The 24,330-nt window shown below is 38.2% G+C and overlaps 1 protein-coding gene across 4 annotated transcripts in view; it reads right to left on the bottom strand.

Moving 5' to 3' along the window:
- Nucleotides 1–24,330, bottom strand: part of DGKB (diacylglycerol kinase beta) — an 809,350-nt gene that overhangs the window by 19,458 nt on the left and 765,562 nt on the right. For all 4 annotated transcript variants that reach the window (XM_043872850.1, XM_043872849.1, XM_043872848.1 and 1 more), the window contains 2 exons: nucleotides 20,799–20,919; nucleotides 16,865–16,925 (listed from right to left, as the gene is read on the bottom strand). In XM_043872850.1, coding sequence (XP_043728785.1) covers nucleotides 16,865–16,925; nucleotides 20,799–20,919 — 182 coding nt within the window. The remainder of the gene's footprint in view (nucleotides 1–16,864; nucleotides 16,926–20,798; nucleotides 20,920–24,330) is intronic.

A 24,330-nucleotide genomic window follows, 5' to 3' on the forward strand; every position in this document is an offset into this window, starting at 1 on the left:
CACCCAGGTAAGACCCTCCTCTAGCAAAAAGATTATGACTCACTGAAGGATCAAATATAAGTTATGATCTTTTTTTTAAATTTAGGTTTACACTTTCTATTTTAGAAAAGTGCTATCATACACTTAATAGACTACAGGACATGGTAAACATAACATACAAGATCTAGGAAACCAAAAAAAAAAAAAAATTCATGTGACTTATTGTATTATTTGCTTTATTGTAGTATGGAACTAAACCTGCAATATCTCCTAGGTATGTCTGTAATACGTTAAAATCCTCTCTTTTTTAAAAGTCTCCTCAAATAAGACATGTGCACCTGTGTTCTGACTATTCATGGAAATAAAGACAATAAATGATTAAATTTTATTCAGTGTAATTTATTGTTTTTAGTTAAAATTTGAATATTTCTATGAAATGTTCGTGAATAAGAAGGTTTACTCTTAAAAACTTTTAGCAATACTTTATGTTACATTTTGAAGAAAAGTTTAGAATATGCTAGCCGTATTTTCTAATTTTTAATGCACAAAATCAGAAGAAATAAAGAACTACATAAAGTCTTTCACAAGGGAGGAAGATCAGGTTCAGGCCTAATGAATCTATAGTTTGTATCCAAAAAAGAGACCTCTGACTGCTCTGGAAAGAAAAAAATCAAACTTATCTATTGGTACAACAATTCCCATCAATTAAGAGACTTACTAACTTTACCCATTCTAGAGAAATATATTTAATTTTGAACCAGATTTAAATGTAAATATCTACTGGTCCTTTAGAAAACTAATGACAAAATTCTGTTAAGTGCATATAATTCCATCACTTTCAGCATGAACAGTCCCAGATCACATCAATAAAAATGCATAAGGTATTATATTAATATATATTTCTTATTTCAATTTTTGTCCTTTCATGTCTTTGGACATTGTGTCCACTTTGGGTTTGGAGTTCCTATCCAAGAACATATCTATAAAAGACACTATTATCTTCGAGCTAAGTGGAAATGAACTTTTCTAAATTGAAACAGTGTAGATTAATTCAGGTTTCAAAATGAAAAATAAAAGAACAATGTAGGTTTATTTCACAACACTTAAAAAGAATGTATAAAGAGCTATAAAAAGGTGTAAGTCTAATTGTAAACATAACTCATTTGGGATAATTTTAAAAATACAATGCAGTAAGAAAATGTTTAAAATATTTTTAATGTTTAAAATATTTAAACAGGTTTAAATATGTTTAAAATATTTTTGTGCAAAATGCAAGCAAATCTAATCAGTTTGGCATCAATTAAGCTCTAACAATGGACATCAGTATCTCTCCTAAGTAGAGCGATCTGTTTTCCCTTCACCCAGGTCGATTTGGGCACATTATGGTGTCATCATAATTTTAAAACATACTGAGAAAATGACAGAGCTGCAAAATTAAAATAAATGATTAATGGTAGTTTTTTCATGTTTTGTACTAATAGGTATTACTGAGACTTTAAATTAATAGAGCTGTCAGGCTCACGGATGTTACAGATCCAGCAATGAACCAAAATGGAAATTATATATTCCACAGACACCTAAAGATGACACTTTGGAATATTTTAAATTTTAATTAGTAGGTGCAATTGTTTTGTTCCCTGTAACCACTGCAAATTAATTAGAAATTAGTCACAACCAATTCTTTTTTTTTTTTTTTTTTAAACAATCTAAGATGAAGAGGTTGGTGCTCTACACCTTAACATCTTTGTTTGCAGGCCTGAAAGCATACATGCAGTAAATTGCATTGTCAATTACAAAAACAACAACTGTTGTGAAATTAGGAAAAAATTATGCACAGGTAAACAAAACTAATTAATGCATAAGTAACAGGGGAACACACAAAATAATGCCACTAAACACTAACATGCCAGTCTTTGCGGGGGGAAAGAGGCTTAGAAATGTAAATCTATGCAAGAGCATTTACCAATGAAGTCTTAGGTAAAAGGATGCTTTTAGTTTATGTTTTATTTAACTGCTTTTGGAGTCTTACTACCACTCATATCTTAAAAAGTATACCCACAAGAACAGCCATCTGATTATCCAACTATGTCTCAAGATGACAGAAGACTGTTATTAATAGCTAATTTTCTTTTCCTCAAAATACCAAGATACCCATAACAAATGAAGAATCTTAAGAGTCATCCTTATTTTATGTTTAAATATTAAGTAAATGGTAATTTTCAGGTGTACATCCACCCATTAACAATTTTCCTACTGATAATTTATGGGTTACCTCTTTCCTTTTAGCACCAAAAATACACGTTACCTTGTCTACTTTTTCCCTTCTCTAAAGTAAGCCATTAGAACCACTTAAGATTCCTTAAAAATGGTGTATCTGCTAAGGCAGCAAGTGTCACATTACAATAGCTGTGTAACTTTTAATGAGAAAGTAATTTTCTTATCAAATTTTCAAAATAAGACTTCCCAGGAAGTCAACCTGATGCATTGACTATTATTTAATATTATTTCAATTTAATAGACAATGCAAGGGTCTTGGGAGATTCAAGAGTTAGGCAATCTGCGTTTTCATGCACTACTTTATTCTGCATGAGTTTTAATATAATTTTCCTTTTATATAATTACTAAAGATGCTAAATATGATGGCAAAGTGATATCCTTTCCAATATGAGTTTATCTGTAAACGATTACAGGAAAACAGTAAGAATCACTGCTAATTTTCTATTAACACCTTGGCGAAATCTTAAAAAGATGTCAAATACTATCCCAGCACAAAATACCATGAGTTTAACTATTTTTTCTCCCTGTATAACTCAGAATAACAAGGAAGTTAGTCTGAACACTGAAAAAGAAGAAAATTCATGTGTATTATTGGTTATAACAAAACTAATAAACACTAGAAAATATTACTTTTTTAGTGTCGACAAATGAGATACAAACTAATTTTCAACAAGCCTCCAGTACTGTCATAATTTGTAGGTAGTTGGTTTTAGTAATAAAGATACAGTTCCACAATTAAGTAATTCTCTGAAGTCCAGAGGTCACCAATACAACAAATATGAGACCCTGGATTCTGGCTTTTATTTCTGTTTTCTACCGATTGGGATACAGGTATTTTGCTATACTATTTCTAAGCAGCTTTTTCCTCCCCTCCTTATGAAAATACCATAAAATACTATGTTCAAGGAATGAAAAATATTTTTAACCACAGACGACTTTGAATTTCTGCTAATGGGCTAGAGAAGTGGACTTAGTTATGGATGCCAGTTTCTCAAATTTGCCACATTCTCCCCATAAATCTTTTCATGGACGGTTTATATTTAGACTTTAGTAGCTTCTTGTCAGGAAACACTGTTCTGGCCAGGATTTGCCTTTAAAAATATTTATTGTATCTTTGGTAATCAAGAGAGAGGTATAAGCACATAAACAGTGGAAACAAGTGATCCAACATTAAAGAAAGACAATGCCAAAGAATGTTCAAACTACCATATGATTGCATTCATTGCACATGCTAGCAAGGCTATGCTCAAAATCCTTCAAGCTAAGCCTTAGCAATACATGAACCAAGAACTTCCAGATGTACAAGTTGGGTTTAGGAAAGGCAGAGGAATTGGAGATCAAATTGCCAACATCCATTAAATCTTGGAGAAAACAAGGGAATTCCAGAAAGACATCTATACTAAAGCCTTTGACTGTGTAGACCACAACACACTGTGGAAAATTCTTAAAAAGATGGGGGTAACAGACCATCTTACCTGCCTCTTGAGAAACCTGTATGCGGGTTAAGAAGCAACAGTTAGAATCCAACATGGAACTGTTTCCAAACTGGGAAAGGAGTATGTCAAAGCTGTATATTGTCACCCTGCTTATTCAACTTCTATGCATAGTATATCATGTGAAATGTCGGGCTGGACAACTTACAAGCTGGAGTCAAGATTGCCAGGAGAAATATCAACAACTGCAGATATGCAGATGACACCACCCTAATGGCAGAGAGCAAAGAGGAATTAAACAGCCTCTTGATGAAGGTGAAAGAGCAGAGTGAAAAAGCTGGCTTAAAACTCAACATTCAGAAAATACAGATCATGGCATCCAGTCTCATCACTTCATGGCAAATAAATGGGGAAACAGTGGAAACAGTGACAGACTTGATTTTTTTTGGCTCCAACATCTCTGCAGACGGTGACTAGAGCCATGAAATTACAAGACGCTTGCTCCTTGGAAGGAAAGCTACGACAAACCTAGACAGCATATTAAAAAGTAGAGACATCACTTTGCTAACAAAGGTTCGTCTAGTCAAAGCTATGGTTTTTCCAGTAGTCGCGTATGGATGTGAGAGTTGGACCATAAAGAAGGCTGAGCGCTGAAGAATTGATGCTTTTGAACTGTGGTGTTGCAGAAGACTCTTGACAGCCCCTTGGACAGTAAGGATATCAAACCAGTCACTTCTAAAGGAAATCAACCCTGGATATTCATTGGAAGGAGTGATACTGAAGCTGCAATACTTTGGTCAGTTGATGAGAAGAGCCGACTCATTGGAAAAGACCCTGATGCTGGAAAAAACTGAAGGTAAAAGGAGAGGGAGGTGGCAAAGAAGGGATGGCTATATACCATCACCCACTCAAAGGCCATGAGTTTGAGTAAGCTCCGGGACAGCAGAGGACAGACGAGTCTGGCTGCAGTCCATGGGGTCACAAAGAGTCAGACATGACTTAGCAACTGAACAAAAACAATCCATCTGATATTACTGTATTTTCTAATATAATATCACATGAAATTCTCATTTAAATGGTATTCCAAGCAGAAAGGATTTTCATGATATTCAACTTTACAAGTGGGCTGAAAGGGCCATTAAGACAACCTCTTTCCTTAAAACTACTCACTTTGCTTCTCTACGTAGGTGCCCTCTGCTTGCTACACAGTGGTCAGAAGCTGCAGGAGAAAATCTCACTGCCTGGCTGCTTGTTTTACACCTGTGCTCCTTTCCCCACTACTGTGCATTACAAAAGTTTCAGAGACCTTGTATTTTCTCCTCTTTGAACTTTTTATCCTTAGGCAAATAAGCCCAAAGAACTGATGATGAGACTAGAAAAAATAAGTTAGAAATAGTCCCAGTTTTATAGCTCTTTACTTCATGACCTCGAACATTCATCTAACCTCACCACCGCAGTCTAAAAGCCTCCCATATAGTCACATAACTTACTTGCATTAGTCTTAAAACATGTTTACCTACACACAAAGTAATCTTAAAAAAAAAAAAAAAAACACCCTTTATGGTCATCCACATCATTACTGTCTAGACAAATACCTAAAGCTTGCCTTTATTTGTATAGGCGGGTAGAAAATCTATGCCTTTTTGGTCAATTACTTTTACTCAGTGACAAGGCAAATGTGGTCTCTGCTTAAATGCAGGACACAGGAATGGAAGAAAATTGATGAAGTTTTCTCAAAAAGAATAAGATTTATGATTCAAGGTTTAGAGCACTTCTGAGATTTATTTAGAATTTTTATAAAATACATGTAAGTGGGGACTATACTGTGAAATCTAAAGTTGGCAGATAGGTACTTCTGGCTAATAGTATACCAATCTTATGGGGACTATTCATGCAGAGCTCAATACCGCCATATACAAAATCGAAGGAGAGGTGTGGTGTTTTCCCTTCTAGTCAAAAAGAAGCAAGCACATTCCGTGCCTCTCCCAGTGAAGGCAACTACAAACCGTATGCAGAACGCATGGCCCAGCCAAGTATGGACTGCTGAGAGGCGAGTGACAGCAGGTGGACTGGGGAAGGAAACCAGGGCAGGGAGTGTCCCTGAACCAGTGATATCGTCCTGTTTTTTCCTCCCCTCTCATAGTTCCCAGTCTGGAGTTACAGGTGGCTTAACACCTGGAACTCTACAACAAGTACAGATGGAGAGCTCCATCGAAAATCCCTGTGTTTCTGGTTCAAGGGGTAGGAAATGATGACCTGTAGGGAGAGGTCAGAGAGGGTGAGAGAGGCATCTTGCTTCATTTCACCCCTCCCCTCGCCACCCCAATCTCTCCTACCCCAGTCACCTGGGAATTCCATAGCAGAGGCAGGTGCCTACAGCTCCCGTCAAGCTCTCTCTGGCCCATGAAACTATGGTCCCCAAATCATGGGCAAATACCTACTGATGGTTTCTCTCTTTATCCCCTTACCACAGGGCCCTGGAGGCAGAAGCTATATGAAGAAGTACATGGCAATGCAGAGAAACGAAAGCCTTCTATTTATAATCAGAGGAGCCCTGGGAGTCAACAACCATTAGGGAGATCCTGGAGTGGAGAGGGTCTCAAAGAGACTATCTCTTAAAGTAGTATATGATCCCCTGAGTTTTCCCCTGAGCAATATATGCATAGATTTGACCTTATGAAGCCTAACATAAAGAACTGAATTTTACAACAGAAAAAAAAAAAATCAATGACCAAAATAAAAGTTAACTGCATGGGCTCAAGAACAGCATGAAGATAAGAGAGGAAAAAGCCAGTGAGTTTGAATATAGGTGAATAGATATTATCTAGTGTGAAGAAAAGAAAGAACAAAGAGGAAGGAAAAAATTAACTAAGACTCATATTGAGATACTATATAAATATCTAAAACATGTCATCAGGGTTTAGAAGGAAAGGAGAAAGACAGTGGGCTTAAATCAATATTTGAACAAATAATGATTGAAAACTTCCCAACATGGCCAAAGACATAAACCTACAGATTCATGAAGTTCAGAGAAACCAAAATAAGAATAAATTCAAAGAAATCCATAACCAGACTCATCAAAATCAAAACACTGAAGAGTCAAGACAAAGAAAAAAAATTCTTGAAAGCAGCCTTGGAAAAATGATGCATTACATATTGCAGAGCAATAATTCAAATATGGACTTTGCATCAGAAACCATATTATGAATGTGAGGTATGAAGAGGAAGTAAGGGTGAAATCATAAAATGCTTATAATTAAGTCAGAAGAGCTGGACAAATATGTGCATTGCTGAAATACAAAGCTGTGATTGAGATGGTATTGAGAAAATACCAATAGAGAGTCACAGGACTGCAAAGAATCAGACAATTTACTTCAGATAGATAGGGAGTTAAAAGGGTTTCGTGAGGAAATTGATGCTAAGCTTGCCATTGAAGGAAGAGATCTTATTTTATTTTTGGTATATGTGCATTTATATTCGAGTGCCTTCCAGAAAGATTTTAAAGTAACATGTAAAAATACACATATCCCAACAGCATAGGATAATTAATTCAGGCAAAATAATAAACCACAGGAAAGATTAAATGAGTCCCAGAGAACTGCTAGAAGAAACTACAGATTCCCCGTGAGCATGCTTGAAGGCAAGAAGAATGTGTCTATTTCTAAACCACAAAATAAGGGATGGAGATTTTAGGTACATAATTAAGCAGTATGAGCAGAAAGCGTTTGGAGAGAGGTCCCGGCGAAGTATGGTTGGCAGACAGGAGCCTCAGGAGGGTGATTTAATGGCGTGACAAGGACACTGAACTCTACGCCGTGCGAAATGAAGAGGCAATGAACTTTGAGATCAGGAAGTTGGATGATCATAATCATGCTGCTCAGTGGTAATTCTGGTAATCAGATGGATGGCTTTGGCTATACTGGGGGGCAAAGAATAACATAAACCAGAACAAATAATTTCATAATTTGTATGGAAATACAAAAAACCTCAAATAGTCAAAGCAGTCTTGAGAAAGCAGAATGGAACTGGAGGAATCAACCTGCCTGACTTCAGTCTCTACTACAAATCCACAGTCATCAAGACAGTGTGGTACTGGCACAAAGACAGAAATATAGACCAATGGAATAGAATAGAAAGCCCAGAGATAAATTCATGCACCTATGGACACTTTATCTTTGACAAAGGAGGCAAGAATATACAATGGAGAAAAGACAATCTCTTTACCAAGTGGTGCTGGGAAAACTGGTCAACCACCTGTAAAAGAATGAAACTAGAACACTCTCTAACACCATACACAAAAATAAACTCAAAATGGATTAAAGATCTAAATGTAAGACCAGAAACTATAAAACTCCTAGAGGAGAACATAGGCAAAACACTCTCCGACATGAATCACAGCAGGATCCTCTATGCCCCACCTCCCAGAATATTGGAAATAAAAGCAAAAATAAACAAATGGGACCTAATAGAACTTAAAAGCTTCTGCACAACAAAGGAAACTATAAGTAAGGTGAAAAGACAGCCCTCAGATTGGGAGAAAATAATAGCAAATGAAGCAACGGACAAAGAATTAATCTCAAAAATATACAAGCAACTCCTGCAGCTCAACTCCAGAAAAATAAAAGACCCAATCAAAAAATGGGCCAAAGAACTAAACAGACATTTCTCCAAAGTAGACATACAGATGGCTAACAAACACATGAAAAGATGCTCAACATCACTCATTATCAGAGAAATGCAAATTAAAACCACAATGAGGTACCATTTCACGCCAGTCAGAATGGCTGCTATCCAAAAGTCTACAAGCAATAAATGCTGGAGAGGGTGTGGAGAAAAGGGAACCCTCTTACACTGTTGGTGGGAATGCAAACTAGTACAGCCACTGTGGAGAACAGTGTGGAGATTCCTTAAAAAACTGGAAATAGAACTGCCATATGACCCAGCAATACCACTGCTGGGCATACACACCAAGGAATCCAGAACTGAAAGAGACACGTGCACCCCAATGTTCATCGCAGCACTGTTTATAATAGCCAGGACATGGAAGCAACCTAGATGCCCATCAGCAGATGAATGGATAAGGAAGCTGTGGTACATATACACAATGGAATATTACTCAGCCATTAAAAAGAATAAATTTCAATCAGTTCTAATGAGGTGGATGAAACTGGAGCCTATTATAAAGAGTGAAGTACACCAGAAAGAAAAACACCAATACAGTATACTAACGCATATAAATGGAATTTAGAAAGATGGTAACGATGATCCTATATGTGAGACAGCAAAAGAGACACAGATGTAAAGAACAGACTTTTGGACTCTGTGGGAGAAGGCGAGGGTGGGATGATCTGACAGAATAGCATTGAAACATGTAAATTATCATATGTGAAACGAATCGCCAGTCCAGGTTTGATGCATGATACAGGATCCTCGGAGCTGGTACACTGGGATGACCCAGAGGGACGGGATGGGGAGGGAGGTAGGAGGGGTTTCAGGATGGGGAACACATGTACACCCATGGCGGATTTAAGTCAATGTATGGTGAAACCATTACAATGTTGTAAAATAAAATAAATAAATTAATTAATTAAAAAATAATGCATTAAATAAAGAGGAAAAATGTAAACAAGGTGAAAAAGAACTGAATTCTGTTATAAGTGATAAGCTGTAACTGATTACTAATACAAGCAACTGAGGGAGGCAGCAAAACCTCCTAATTCAGGGGAAAGGCGTCAGAGTCCACTGACGGCCTCTAAGTGTGTGGCCTTGAACAAAGCGGCTGGCTCATCTGTTTCAGGGTTTTAATTTTTCAATTTATGACATGGTATTGTTTCCCAGGTGGTGTAGCGGTAAAGAATCCTCCTGCCAATACAAGAGGTGCAGGAGACATGTGTTTGATCCCTGGGTCAAGAAGATCCCCTGGAGCAGGAAATGGCAACCGATTTCAGTATTCTTGCCTGGAAGATTCCATGGGCAGAGAAGCTTGGTGGGCTACAGTCCACGGGGCTGCAAAGAGTTGGACATGACTGAGCAACAGCGCACACATAGGAGTTACAATAACTTTATTGACTTCTTAGGGTTGTTTTGAGGCTCAAATAAAAATATGAATACACAGAACAGAAACTGGTAAATGATGCTAAATAATGGTAAACATTATTACTACAGTTTCTTCCAAACATCTTAATGACATCTAAATATTTTGAAATTCAATTAGCCTTCATCTACATATCACTAAATTCCTGGAACTGGAAAATCTTACATTTATAAAATTTTTGCTTTCTGTCTTAATGTCCTGAGATTAATTTGTATTTCAGCAAATGGTTTCAGATTAAATAACCCTTTATTATTTTTTTTTCTTCTTTTTTTTTTTTTCAATTATTTTTATTAGTTGGAGGCTAATTACTTTGCAACATTGCAGTGGGTTTTGTCATACACTGACATGAATCAGCCATGGATTTACACTTATTCCCCATCCCGATCCTCCCTCCCACCTCCCCCCCCACCCGATTCCCCTGGGTCCTCCCAGTGCACCTGGCCCGAGCACCTGTCTCATGCATCCCACCTGGGCTGGTGATCTGTTTCACCATAGATAATATACATGCTGTTCTCTCGAAACATCCCACCCTCGCCTTCTCCCACAGAGTCCAAAAGTCTGTTCTGTACATCTGTGTCTCTTTTTCTGTTTTGCATATAGGGTTATCATTACCACCTTTCTAAATTCCATATATATGTGTTAGTATGCTGTAATGATCTTTATCTTTCTGGCTTACTTCACTCTGTATAATGGGCTCCAGTTTCATCCATCTCATTAGAACTGATTCAAATGAATTCTTTTTAATGGCTGAGTAATATTCCATGGTGTATATGTACCACAGCTTCCTTATCCATTCATCTGCTGATGGGCATCTAGGTTGCTTCCATGTCCTGGCTATTATAAATAGTGTTGCGATGAACATTGGGGTGCACATGTCTCTTTCAGATCTGGTTTCCTCAGTGTGTATGCCCAAGAGTGGTATTGCTGGGTCATATGGCAGTTAATAGAACTGCCATAAATAACCCTTAAAAATTATGATTATTTTAAATAATTACAATGAGCACATAAATAAAATTTAATAGGCCCCAAAACTGTTTCTCTTTTAAAGAGTTTGCATTTTAAAACTGTTCTGAATATATTCTCTTTATAAAAACAAGTGTCAAAATGAAGACAAACTCCAAGTAACTTCAGTGTTTAGGGCTGTAGGAAAAAGATCCAGCTTTTCTAAGAGAGGGGGCAGGCAAAGGCTAGGCAACTAGCCATTGTCTGAATCCACTAGATGCTAGAGCAAGGGAAGGAAAGTGGCATGCAAGTCAGAAAACAGCATCTTACAGAATGGCCCACACAGTGGGAATGGGGACTGAAGGAGGGAGCTGGTCCATGGACACTTCACCTGTGGTCATCTCACCATTTAGTTTATGATGTGTTCCTGACTTCCTTCCCATCCTCTACCACATGGAAGAAAGTTTCAGGCATCCTTTCTGAATTAATCATACACAAAGCACCCAGAGTGATATTGCATTACAACCTCTTTGGCATTACTTTTCATAAAAGTAACACAAGTAATAATTCACATAAGACTATTAATATTTCAACATATTAACAGAATGCAGCCTATACAATGTGTAAAATGAATACATAACTGATAATACAGAAGGAAGTGGCCCAAGAAATTTAATTGTCCTATATCAGGAAACAGAGAGATTAAATCTTCTAAGGTTAAGAAAGTATTTCTTCCCGGTACATTCAAAATTCTTTGCTTTGAGAATGCAATGAATAAAGATAACTTAATATAACTTTTACATATATGTATATATGAAAAATATGAGAATGAATTGCTAGCCAATCTATATTATGTTCAGTGAAAGATTTAGTAGAAAGCATCTTTTAAAATTGTTATACTTCTCCAAGAATTAGTTAAGAAACACAAATTCAAAATACACATGGTGTTGGCAGCTAATGATGTGTGAGGCACAGTGTTATTCTCTGGAGGTAGAGAGGTGACCAAAATCATAGTGTCTGACCTCAGTAAGCTTATGCCTACCAAGAAGCTACCAAAAACCCAATGATTTCAGTTTAACATAGATAGTTCTTTGATAAAGTCATAAAGCACTGGGGCTGAGTTTTTAGACTAGTAGGGATCAGAGATGAGATGGAGTAAAGGGAGGGGTGATACTCAAAAAGGGGGGAGTGGAAGCATGAAACGAGTCTCAAAAGACGGGTTGTGTAACTCAACTGAAGACGAAGAAAGGTTTATTTGGGCACAAGCAAAGTACACGAAAATATCAAAAAGAAGTGACTGATGATTGCAATGAAACAGGAAGCTTGATTCAAATTATACTTTATCAGATAGAAAGTAATTAAATGTTTTAGTTAGAAGAGTGCCATGGTGAGATTAGTATTTTACAGTGATCATTTTGGTAGAAAAGTTAAGGATGAATTTAAATAGAAAAAAAAAAAAAATGGAGAGGGGGAAAGACTGAAGAGGTACCTGATGAGAGAGAGAGAGAAATGAAATGGGCCAAATCTAGGACAGTGGTGGTAGGGATTAAAAGAAAAGACCCAGAAATATGACACTTGATCAAGTGTGCACAGATACTGAATTTTAGGGTGTGAAGAGAAGTACAGGATGACTCTCATATTTCTAGCTTAGGAAACAAAGACTGAGCTCCCCTAGCTCAATAAGGTAAAAGGAAGGACAGGGATTCAGGAGCTTAAGAAGAAGTCATTATTGGTGGGTGGGGAGGAGATGGAAGAAGGTACATGATGAGCCCATTTTGGTTACACTGAATTCAAGGCTTCGAAGGGTTGTTCCTCACTTAATGAAACAAATTAGGCACCCATCACTTGTAATGAATTGGGGTGGGAGGGCTGGGTGTGCAGATCCAATACGAAATCTGACCTAGTGCATGACCTCTCATACATTACTACTCTCCCTTCTCTCCTATCGAAACTATTCTTTTTTTTCCTTCCTACAATGAGAACATATTGACAACAAAGTCAGAATATTCCAAGTCCTCAGGGGGAAGGACTAGGGAGGAAGAAGATAGGAAGGGAAGCATAGTTAAGTTCTAGACTCCACCCTGAAGAAAGGCTCTTCATGAACTGCTGCAACATAATGTCTTCTAGAATCAACTGTGTCTTTAGTTTGTTACGCTTATGCAACAGGAGATGAGATGGTGGAATGGCATCACCGATTCAACAGACATGAACCTGGGCAAACTCCGGGAGGTGGTGAGGAGCAGGGAAGCCTGACATGTTGCAGTCCATGGGGTCGCAAGGAGTCTGACACGATTTGGCAACTGAACAACAACAATTGTTAAATGGTTAAAATCTATTCTCTGTTAACTCATTGACTCTTACAAAACTGTGAACACAGGCATAACTAACAAGTTTCTGCTGACTACTTTCTAATAAGTTGATAATCACGAAAATAATTGCAAAGCATGCATTTGAAGAGATAGCTTTGAACTCTTGCTTTTTTTTGCTCCGACCCAATAGTTGAACTTAGAACTGGTAAAATCTGTAAGTGAATATCACCCTATTTTTTTTTCAATTGCTTTTTTAAAAAATTGTGGTACAATACATGTAATGTAGAGTTTACCAATGTAGTCATTTTAAAATATACAGTTCAACTGCAGTAAGTACATTTATGCTATTGGGCAACCATCACCACATCCATCTCCAGAATTTGTATTACTCTGGTTTTTAAAAGTGTTCATTGATTTAAGAATCAAGACCTATTTGTCACTTGCTTTTCTATTTTAAATATTTCACTTGAAGAAAAGCAAAACTGCTATGCTCTAAAATTACATCTAGAGCAATCCCTTCATAAATTGAATATCGGCTTATGGATATTTAAATTCAGCAAAGAATTTGAACATTCTCTCGTTTTTATGTTCTGTAAGAGGAACAATGTGTTATTCAAGTGAAGCAAAGAACACTCTTTAGTTCAACCATACCGGTGCTATGAATACTAAATATTCTCTATAGTTAAAATGAAATTTAAAGTTCAGATTTCCATGTGGTTCTAGGAAAAAGAGGGTATGCCAGAATGTGAAATAACAATAATGAGCCATAGTCTAGTACAGTTCTTGGCCCACTGTGTAGACTGCAATAAATGTCTTAAATGAATAAGAGAGATTTACACAGAGAGAAAACTAAAGTAGATATTATGTAAAACTTGTTACTAATTTAACCATTGTTTAGATCTTGATAATTAATAGCTGAAATGAATATCTCGTTATTCTTTGAGAGAAAGGGTAACACAGAGTCATTAGGAAAGCTTGCGTGAAATGTACTACAAGTATTATAGAATATTAATTAGACTTTAATAGATAACAGACTTCACCTGTTGGCTGGGGAGAGGCAGAAGGGATTTATTAATAGCAAAGGTCATGCTCTAGCTCTAGCGTGGCAGGCCACAGGGATGGCCTGGGGCCTTCTTAGGTGGAGAGCCAGGGTGGGGAGCAGCCATGAAGGGGACGGACAGTAGAGCCAGGCTAACTGCATTTTAGCTTCTGTTCTGCCACTTACTGTGTGTGGAATCAGGCAAACTAACCTTTGCCTCAGCTCTTTTACCCATAAAATGAAGCTTATTATACGCTTTCTGTGAGAATTCAATGTGTCAATACAGGTCAAGTGGCACAAACTACAAGCTTAATAAATGCTAGATATTATTGTTGCCATTAATCTTTCTTGATTTAAAACATGGCAGAGGAACTAAATCTCGCTTCTGTCTGAGAAGAGTCCAAAACAAGCAGGGTGCTGACGGAAGCTGCTTGGTTTCACGGTCTTTCATTTACTCGTTTGTGACCCAGACTGAAGAGCAGGGACATTTCATTAAAACAAGAATGCTGCTACCCCCACTGCCCCTGCCACCCTGCATGAGGACCACAGTCACCACGACCACTGTGGCTAAGAGCGCCTCCAACGCTGGCGGCACCTCTGCCGGGTCATCTGGACCACCGTCGGCCGCCATCACCACCAGCACCAGCACCGTCAAAGCCACCATCACCAGGAGCTCCACCATGACCACCACCATGACCGCCATCATCCTGATCTCTACAGCCAGTACATCACCACCACCACCGGCAACGACAGTAACCAGGCCTTTACTACTCATGTGAGTGCAAAGGTGAGCTCCGAAGTGTCATTGGGAGAGTGAAGAATAAGAAACAAGGTGTAAATACACACGTGCTGGTAAAAGGACGAACAGGAGATTTTTAAAAAGATATTTGGAATCAAGCACAGAGATACGAGAAGGCATAAGAAATTGACATCCTCAAAATAAATTTGTCTTACATTATTATTACGGAATTAGTAGATTTCACACATTCGGGGCCAATTACCTAAAAGAAATATGCCAGGAATAAACAAAAAGTCATATTTATGTGTTATACCAAAGACTGAGCCAAATGCTTTAGAGTCAAAAGCAATGGAAAGGTAAAACCCCAAACTCCCATATTATATGCTAAGTTGTGCTTCTGGAATTGGTAGCCAAAAACTAGTGATTAATGAATGATCAAAGTGTCCTGGGTTAGAGTTCCATATGTGCTACATATCTGACCTTGAGGAAATTATGTGACCTTCTAATGACGAAGTTTTCTCCCTCTGAAAAATGGTGATACTCATTATTTAGAGTTTGTGTGAATATTTAATAAGTACTCATTGGAAAAGACCCTGATGCTGGGAGGGAGTGGGGGCAGGAGGAGAAGGGGACGACAGAGGATGAGATGGCTGGATGGCATCACTGCCTCAATGCGCGTGAGTTTGGTTAAACTCCAGGAGTTGGTGATGGACAGGGAGGCCTGGCGTGCTGCGATTCATGGGGTCGCAGAGTCGGACATGACTGAGCAACTGAACTGAACTGAACTGAACTGAATATAAGGTTGTATGTCAATTATTTCTCTAAAAAAACACCCAACACAACACTCACCTATAACCATGAAACACCAGCACCTCAAATCCACCCACTTCCTAGTCACTACTGCTGTCCAAGCATAGAGCCCTTTGTCGAACCCTATGTCCCACTTGTTACTCAATACAATCCATTCTCTACATAGCAGTTAATGTGAACTTTAAAAATGTAAATCAGATGATGCTTAAAGCCTTCAACAGCTTCCTACTGTGCTCGGAATCAGATGATAATTGTTCACCATCATTTTTTCCTACTCTGTCTATCTCCTGCCCATCTTTTCTACTTTGCCTTTTACACTCTCACCCTACATCTAAAGCTTTGGTCACACCATCCCTCTTACTGTCTAACATGCTGAGCTTTTGGGTCCTTCTTTGAAAAGGCCTCCCAGACACACTTACTGAAAGCAGTCTTCTTCACACTCCACCTTTAGTTCCTCTTCATCATATTTCATAACTCTTGTAATCCAAAGTTACATTATGCATGTTTGTCTCTATTTATTGATTTATTAATTTATTTAATCTCCTATTACCAGAATGTAAGTTCCTTGAGGACAATTATATTATTGAATACATTCTATTTCATGTTCTTATTACTCCAATGTTTTATTATGTGGTCAGGTTTCTATTTTTAGTGCCAAGATTAGTGCCTAACATATTATTGAAATGTAATAAAATATTCACTATAAAAATGAAATTTAGTGAGGTCTAAATGTCTGAATTAAATAATATGTCATATGGAGAGAACAACTATAAAGGAGTTTTTCTATAGATAAGGAAGCCCTCAAATTCCAATAGGAGGCAAAGAGGAGATGAGTAATACATTTAGGAAGAATCATGTCTGAAGGTTCCATAAATACTTTTCTTATAAGGTGTTTGGAAATAATTACAAGCAAGGTTAAGAGAAACCTTAACAAATTTGTTTAGTTCCACAGTTTATAACTGTGGTTCTATACAGATAACAATGGTATCTAAAGATTACACTTTGGCTAACATAAGCATTCAACTGTTAAATCATTGCCAAAGGCATATTTTGCCTAAAACCTGAATGCAATGGCTCTTGCATATAAAAAACAAAACAAAAAAGGCACTTGGTGATAGGTCCAAAGCTTAGGTATTGTGGTTATTTACTTACAAGAGTATATGATTAGTTTGCTATTGCAGGATATAATATCTGGGAAGCAAATGTGAAAATGACATAGCATTTTAATTACTCTGTACTCACAGTGCATGGGGTCTGCATCCATGGTTCACCATCAATCTGCATCGGCAGAGACTTGCTAGTCCTGGAGAAAAAAAAACAACAACAACTCAAGTCTAGCACAGAAATACTTTATTCAGCAGACTATATGCCCCATATAAAATGGTAAGACCAGGGAATGCAAATATGGTAAAAGCTGGGCTCTGTTTTCAAGTTATCCTTTATAAAAGGAACTTCAGCTCTTGACTTGGGCTCCCCAGGTGGCTCAATGGTGAAGAATCTGCCTGCCAATTCAGGAGATGCAGGTTCGATCCCTGGGCCGGGAAGATTTCCCTGGAGGAGAAGGTGGTGGCCCACTCCAGTATTCTTGCATGGAGAATCACATGGACAGAGGAGCCTGGTGGGCTACAATCTATGGGATCGCAAAGAGCTGGACATGACTGAGCACAAACCATGACTATCAATGAATACTCTGTATCTTAGTTACAGGAATGTTAAGTGCTTCCTGGTAAATGTGATGATATAAACAAAAAATTTTGGATGATAAAAGACAAATGTTAGGTGTATAGTTAATGACACAATCGGAATTACTTGGTTTGTTTCCAAGGCAAACCATTCAACATTATACTAATCCAAGTCTATGCCCCAAACACTAATGCTGAAGAAGATGAAGCTGAGTGGTTCTAAGAAGACCTATAAGACCTTCTAGAACTAACACCAAAAAAAGATATCCTTTTCATCATAGGTAACTGGAATGCAAAAGGAGAAGTCAAGAGATACCTAGAGTAACAGGCAAGTTTGTCCTTGGAGTACAAAATGAAGTAGGGCAAGGCCTAACAGAGCTTTGCCAAGAGCTAACCCTTTCAACAACACAAGAGATGACTCTACACATGTATATCACCACATGGTCCATACCGAAATCAGACTGATTATATTCTTTCCAGTTGAAGATGGAGAAGCTCCATACAGTCAGCAAAAACGAGGCTGGGCACTGACTATGGCTCAGATCATGAACTCCTTATTGCAAAATTCAGGGTTTAGGGAAAACCACTAGGCCCTTCAGGTATGACCTAAAGAAAATCCTTTATGATTATATACTGGAAGTAACAAATATATTCAAGGGATTGGATCTGATACAGTGCCTGAAGAACTATGGTTGAAAGTTTGTACTGCTGTATAGGAGTCGGTGACCAAAATCATCCCAAAGGGGGAAAAAATGCAAGAAGGCAAAGCAGTTGTCTGAGAAGGTTTTACCAATAGCTTAGAAAAGAAGAGAAGCGAAAGGCAAAGGAGAAAGGGAAAGATATATCCCTCTGAATGCATAGTTCCAAAGAATAGCAAGGAGAGGTGAAAAAGCCTTAAGTGAACAATGAAAAGAAATAGAGGAAAACAATAGAAGACTAGAGATCTCTTCAAGAAAATTAGAGATACCAAGGGAACATTTCATGCAAAGATGGGCATAATAAAGGACAGAAACAGTATGGCCCTAATAGAATAAGAAGACATTAAGAAGAGGTGGTATGAATACACAAAAGAACTATATAAGAAAGGTCTTAATGACTCAGATAATCACAATGATGTAGTTACTCACCGAGAGCCTGATATCCTAGAGTGTAACATCAAGTGGGCCTTAGGAAGCATTACTACAAACAAAGCTAGTGGAGGTGATGGAATTCCAGCTGAGCTATTTCAAATCCTAAAAGATGATGCTGTGAAAGTGCTTCACTCAGTATGTCAGCAACTTTAGAAAACTCAGCAGTGACCACAGGACTGGAAAAAGTCAGTTTTCATTTCAATCTGAAAGAAGGGCAATGCTAAAGAATGTTTAAACTACAGCAATTACACTCATTTCATGTTAGCAAGGTAATACTCAAAATCCTTCAAGCTAGGCTTCAGCAGTATATGAACTGAGAACTGCCAGATAAACAAGCTGGACTTAGAAAAGGCAGAGGAACCAGAGATCAAATTGCCAACATCTGTTGATCATAGAAAAAGTAAGAGAATTCCAGAAAAACATCTGCTTCATTGACTACACTAAAGCCTTTGACTGTGTGGATCACAACAAACTGTGGAAAATTCTTAAAGAGTTGGGAATACCAGACCACCTGACCTGCCTCCTGAGAAACCTATATGCAGGTCAAGAAGCAACAATTAGAACTGGACATGGAACAATAGACTGGTTCCAAACTGGGAAAGGAGTATGTCAAGTTTGTATATTGTCACCCTGCTTATTCAACTTCTATGCAGAGTATATCATGTGAAATACTAGGCTGGATGAAGCACAAGCTGGAATCAAGATTGCCAGAAGAAACATCAATAATCTCAGATATGTAGATGACAGCACCCTAATGGCAGAAAGCGAAGAGGAACTAAAGGACTCCTTGATGAGGGTTAAAGAGGACAGTGAAAAAGCTGGCTTAAAACTCAACATTCAAATAACAAAGATCATGGCATCCAGTCCCATTATTTCATAGCAAATAGATGGGGAAACAATGGAAACAGTGACCGACTTTATTTTCTTGGGCTCCAACATTACTGCAGGCAATGACTGCAGCCATGAAATTAAGATGCTTGCTCCTTGGAAGAAAAGCTATGACAAACCTAAACAGCATATTGAAAAGCAGAGATATCACTCTGCCAGCAAAGGTCTGTATAGTCAAAGGTTTGCTTTTTCAAGTGGTCATGCACGGAAGAGAGTTGGACCATAAAGAAGGTTGAGCACTGAAGAATTGTTGCTTTTGAAATATGGTATTGGAGAAGACTCTTGAGAGTCCCATGGACTGCAAGGAGATCAAGCCAGTCAATTCAAAATGAAATCAGCCCTGAATATTCACTGGAAGGACTGATGTAAAAGGTGAAGCTCCAACAGTTTGGCCACCAGATGTGAAGAGCCACTCACTGGAAAAGACCCTAATTCTCGGAAAGATAGGAGGCAAAAGGAGAAGGGGCCTCAGAGGATGAGATGGTTGAATGGCATCATCAACTCAATGGATATGAGTTTGAACAAACTCAGCGAGATAGTGAAGGACAGGGAAGCCTGGAGTGCTGCAGTCCATGGGGCGGCAAAGAGTCAGACACGACTGTGTGACTGAAGAAGAATAGCGGTAAAACGAGCCTCCTTGTTTTCATGCAATCCCACGTTGCAAGCGTGGAAGAAAGTGTTTGATATCTCACACTTTCCAGTATTAACTCTTTCATATATGTTAATATAACATTAGTTATATCTGTGCTATAATCTGTAGTTTCATGTTAGGGTAATATTAAACTTTTGTTCTACAGGCATAAGTTTGAAAAAGGGTTTTCAAAATATTTAAATGTAATATACATATAAAATTTTACTTCATAATAATTACTTATAGAAGCAATGATGGACTTCATGAAAGGATGTATGTTAATGATGGCTTAACAGTGTTTTCACTGGGTAGTTTGCCTAGTAGATACTTCAATGCTTCTGTAAATTGAACCATGTGTGTACCAGACTAGAGGAGGTAGAATTTGTATGTTAGAATTGTATCCATGGTCTCAACAAAAGATTATCAAATTCCAGTGAACATGGTAAGTAACAGTGAATCAAATCTTTATACATTCTGTCAATTTCCATTATTTTGAAATGTATCAGTATTAATCATTGATAACAATGTACAGATGAAACAAAATCATTATCAAAATCTTGTATAAGATTAAATAATTTGTAGTTATGCCATCTCTGGTGGCTCGACAGTAAAGAATCCGCCTGCAATGCAGGAGACTGGGGATCGAATCCCTGGGTCAGGAAGATCCCCTGGAGAAGGGAATGGCCACCCACTGTATATTCTTGCCTGGAGAATCCCATGCACAGAGAAGCCTGGCGGGCTACAGACCACGGGGTCACAAAGAGTGAGACATGACTGAGTGACTAATACTTTCACTTCACTTTTCACATGCTAACCTCCTTTCTGAATTAGAGAGAAAGGGCTACCTGATGACAACAGAGGAGCACTGAGCCAGCCGCCGCCCAGCACTTTTCAGTCCTGTGTATATTTGCCCCATCTCCATGGCTCCTTCCAAGCCAACCACCTCCAGCAGCTGATCACTCAGATCTGAAAGGAAACAGAAGCCTTGTAAATTACAGTGCATATGCATACGTGTACAATGCCGTGCCATTAGACATTATGGAAATGAAAAATAAAAGCTTCTCGAGAAAGAAAGCTTCACTGTCTCGGACACTATACTAAAAGTAACACAAAGATGGTGTGTCTTACTTCTGAAACTCTAAGTAAACCCTGAGGTGCTGTGGGGAAAGATGTGCTGTCAGCTTATTCTAAAACAAAATGGGGAGAAAGGATTCTGAGTCAAATAATGCCAAAAAATATACCAGTAGCTCTAACATCAACAAACTCAACGTTTGTTGTACTATAAATAAAGTATGAGGACAAGCTGTCAAACATGATTTTGCTGAATTACTCAAACAAAAGATCTTAGAGATCATGGAATTAAAGTTTCTTACTTTAAAGATAAGAAGACTTGAGGCGTTAAATCACTGAGTGACTTGTCCACGTGTGGGCTAAGTTGCTTTAGTTGTGTCCAACTCTTTGCAACCCTACGGACTGTGTAGCCCGCCAAGCTCCTCTGTCCATGGGATTCTCCAGGCAAGAACACTGGAGTGAGTTGCCATGTCCTCCTTCAAGGGATATTTCCAACTTAGGGATTGAACCCACATCTCTTATATGTCTCCCAGATTGACAGGCAGGTTCTTTACGCCACAGTCATAGGTCAACTTGTACAGAGTTTTTCTTGAACTTGAAAAAAGAAATGTTTTCCTGATGATAAAGAATATGCTACCAAATGCTAGAGTAGGTTAGATAATTATCACAGTATTAATACAGTGTTTTTTCTTTTTTTTTTTTTAACCAGAGGACAGTTTAAAAAAAAAGGCTAATGGTATTAGGTATTGCTTGTGAGTGTTTCCAAAGTACCTGTCACTGACTAATCACTTGCTCTATATCACCTCATTGCTCCCCTGGCAAAACCAATTTAAGACAAATATGATTATTAGAATTTACAGACAGAGAAGCTGAAAATCAGAGAAGTTAACTCAATTTATTTATATTAACATAAAGAGGAAGAGACAGAGTCAAAATCTGAGGTGTAATCACAATGTTATATTTGGTAAATCAGCCATACCAAAGAGTTCAGTTCAGTTCAGTTCAGTCGCTCAGTCGTGTCCGACTCTTTGCGACCCTAAGAATCGCAGCACGCCAGGCCTCCCTGTCCATCACCAGCTCCCAAAGTTTACTCAAAATCATGCCCATAGAGTTGGTGATGCCATCCAGCCATCTCATCCTCTGTCGTCCCCTTCTCCTCCTGCCCCCAATCCCTCCCAGCATCAGGGTCTTTTCCAATGAGTCAGCCCTTTGCATCAGGTGGCCAAAGTGTTGGAGTTTCAGCTTCAGCATCAGTCCTTCCAATGAACACCCAGGACTGATCTCCTTTAGGATGGACTGGTTGGATCTCCTTGCAGTCCAAGGGACTCTCAAGAGTCTTCTCCAACGCCACAGTTCAAAAGCATCAATTCTTCGGCGTTCAGCTTTCCTCACAGTCCAACTCTCACATCCATACATGACCACTGGAGAAACCATAGCCTTGCTCAGACGGAGCTTTATAAAACTTATAGAAGTATTTCTTATTGAGGGGCTGACAGTGGTATCTGTGTGAGCTGCAAGGTCCCCTCCCAACCTGAAAACGTTCACTCTCCAGAGTAGCAGAGGATGTAGCCTTATCAGTAAAACCCTACAGAGTGCAACTGTGGCACACAGCCCCTCCACTCACTTACCTGGCTCAGAATGCCTGAACCCTTGCTTTGAAGGCAAAATTTTAGGTGCGCATATATGGTCCTTTTCTATCCTGATATTTCCATGTAATCCCAAGTGTTTTCAAATGCAAATAAATTGTTTAATATTGTTTTCAGTAGTAAAAAGAGCTGGAGGGGTGGCATAGAGTGGTATAAGGTAAGGTATGATTATACAAGTTAACCATGCAACAACTAGTCACAGCTGAGGGTGGACTTGAAGCAAAACCAGCATATGTGTGTTGTATGTACTCCATTTTGTTCAGAAAGTCCTCATTTCCCACTAGTGAATCTATTTTAGCACAAAGTTCAGAGAGATGAATGATACATTTTCAGTGTTGTTCATGTGTGTGGTAAATAGCACTTTGAAACCTCAAAATTTGTTAGGCCCATGATCTTTGGCACATTTTATCTAAGCTCTGAAAACCCAAAGTGTGACCAATCCACTGTATGTTTTTTGAATTGAACTGACTTTTTAAAGCCATTGTTTTTTAAACTTTAAGCTCTAGCTGCAGCAGGAGATTTCTTCACATATGGACACAACTATCCAGCTGCTGAATCAAATGCTAACAAGTCATAGTATCTTAGAACATTCACCTTGCTGTTCTAAACCATATTTAGACTGATTTCTCATCAAACTTATTCTGTGTTCTAGTTTAAATTTATGTTGCCAAGAACAGATGGACAAGGAATGGAAACATATTCTTTCAGCTGTAGCCGGCACTAAAATGTGCTTGGCTCTATAGCCTGGGTGTTAATATACTCATTTCTTAGATATATGTCAACCAGAAAACTGCACTGTGGCAAGCACTAAAACCCCAGGTGTGTGTCTGGTGATATTTATAAAACAACAACAACAACCACCACAAAAATGAAGTTCCTGTTCAGTATTATGTATTTTCCACTGCTTGGTTCTTAAATAGGTGAAATTTTACACTGATTCCTGTAATGATCTGGTTGATGGAAACTGTTCTGCAAGAAATGAAATACTTTCTCACGACAGAGTTAATCTGTGAGCCCTAACTTTCCCATGAATCACAGGGACTGTCTACATTTACACCATATTGCTACTGTCTACCACCCTCCTTCTGATTTTTTTCTTTCTTTTAATTTGTCTTTGTTTTTCTCCCTGCAAAAATGCTCCAAAAATCAATTCTACCATTAATCACTGGTAATGAAGACTTTGCTTATAGATTTAGAAGACGTAGGCATTCAACCTTTCATGTTCTTGCTAACACAAAGAAACTGTATAGAAATAGTGGTATACTTACTAGTGCAAAATAAACACCATATTCCTTCTAATTAAGCATTCAGAAAAAAGAAAAAGAAATTCTAATTTGTGCTGCACAAATTTGCTCCCATAACACTTCAAAAATTTTATATACAAAAGCCTGTAAGATCTGTGTACAACTGCCTCCTCTTACATACTGTCTTTGGGGGCAGGGTCCTCACTGATTTCAGACAAAGATAATTTCTACATAATTTTGAATTCTGTTTCTACCTATGGTATCATCTAGAAACATCAAAAACTTCCTCACTTCACATTCTAGCTAAAATTTATTTTAAGCACAGGTCCCCTTGAGATGGCATAACCAACCACATTCACCTCCTTAATTGGTCTGCTATGTGGCTATTGCTTTTAGCCCATGAACTGAATCAAGCC

This window comes from Cervus elaphus, chromosome 18 (assembly GCF_910594005.1).
Source record: "Cervus elaphus chromosome 18, mCerEla1.1, whole genome shotgun sequence".
Taxonomy (NCBI): Eukaryota; Metazoa; Chordata; class Mammalia; order Artiodactyla; family Cervidae; genus Cervus; species Cervus elaphus.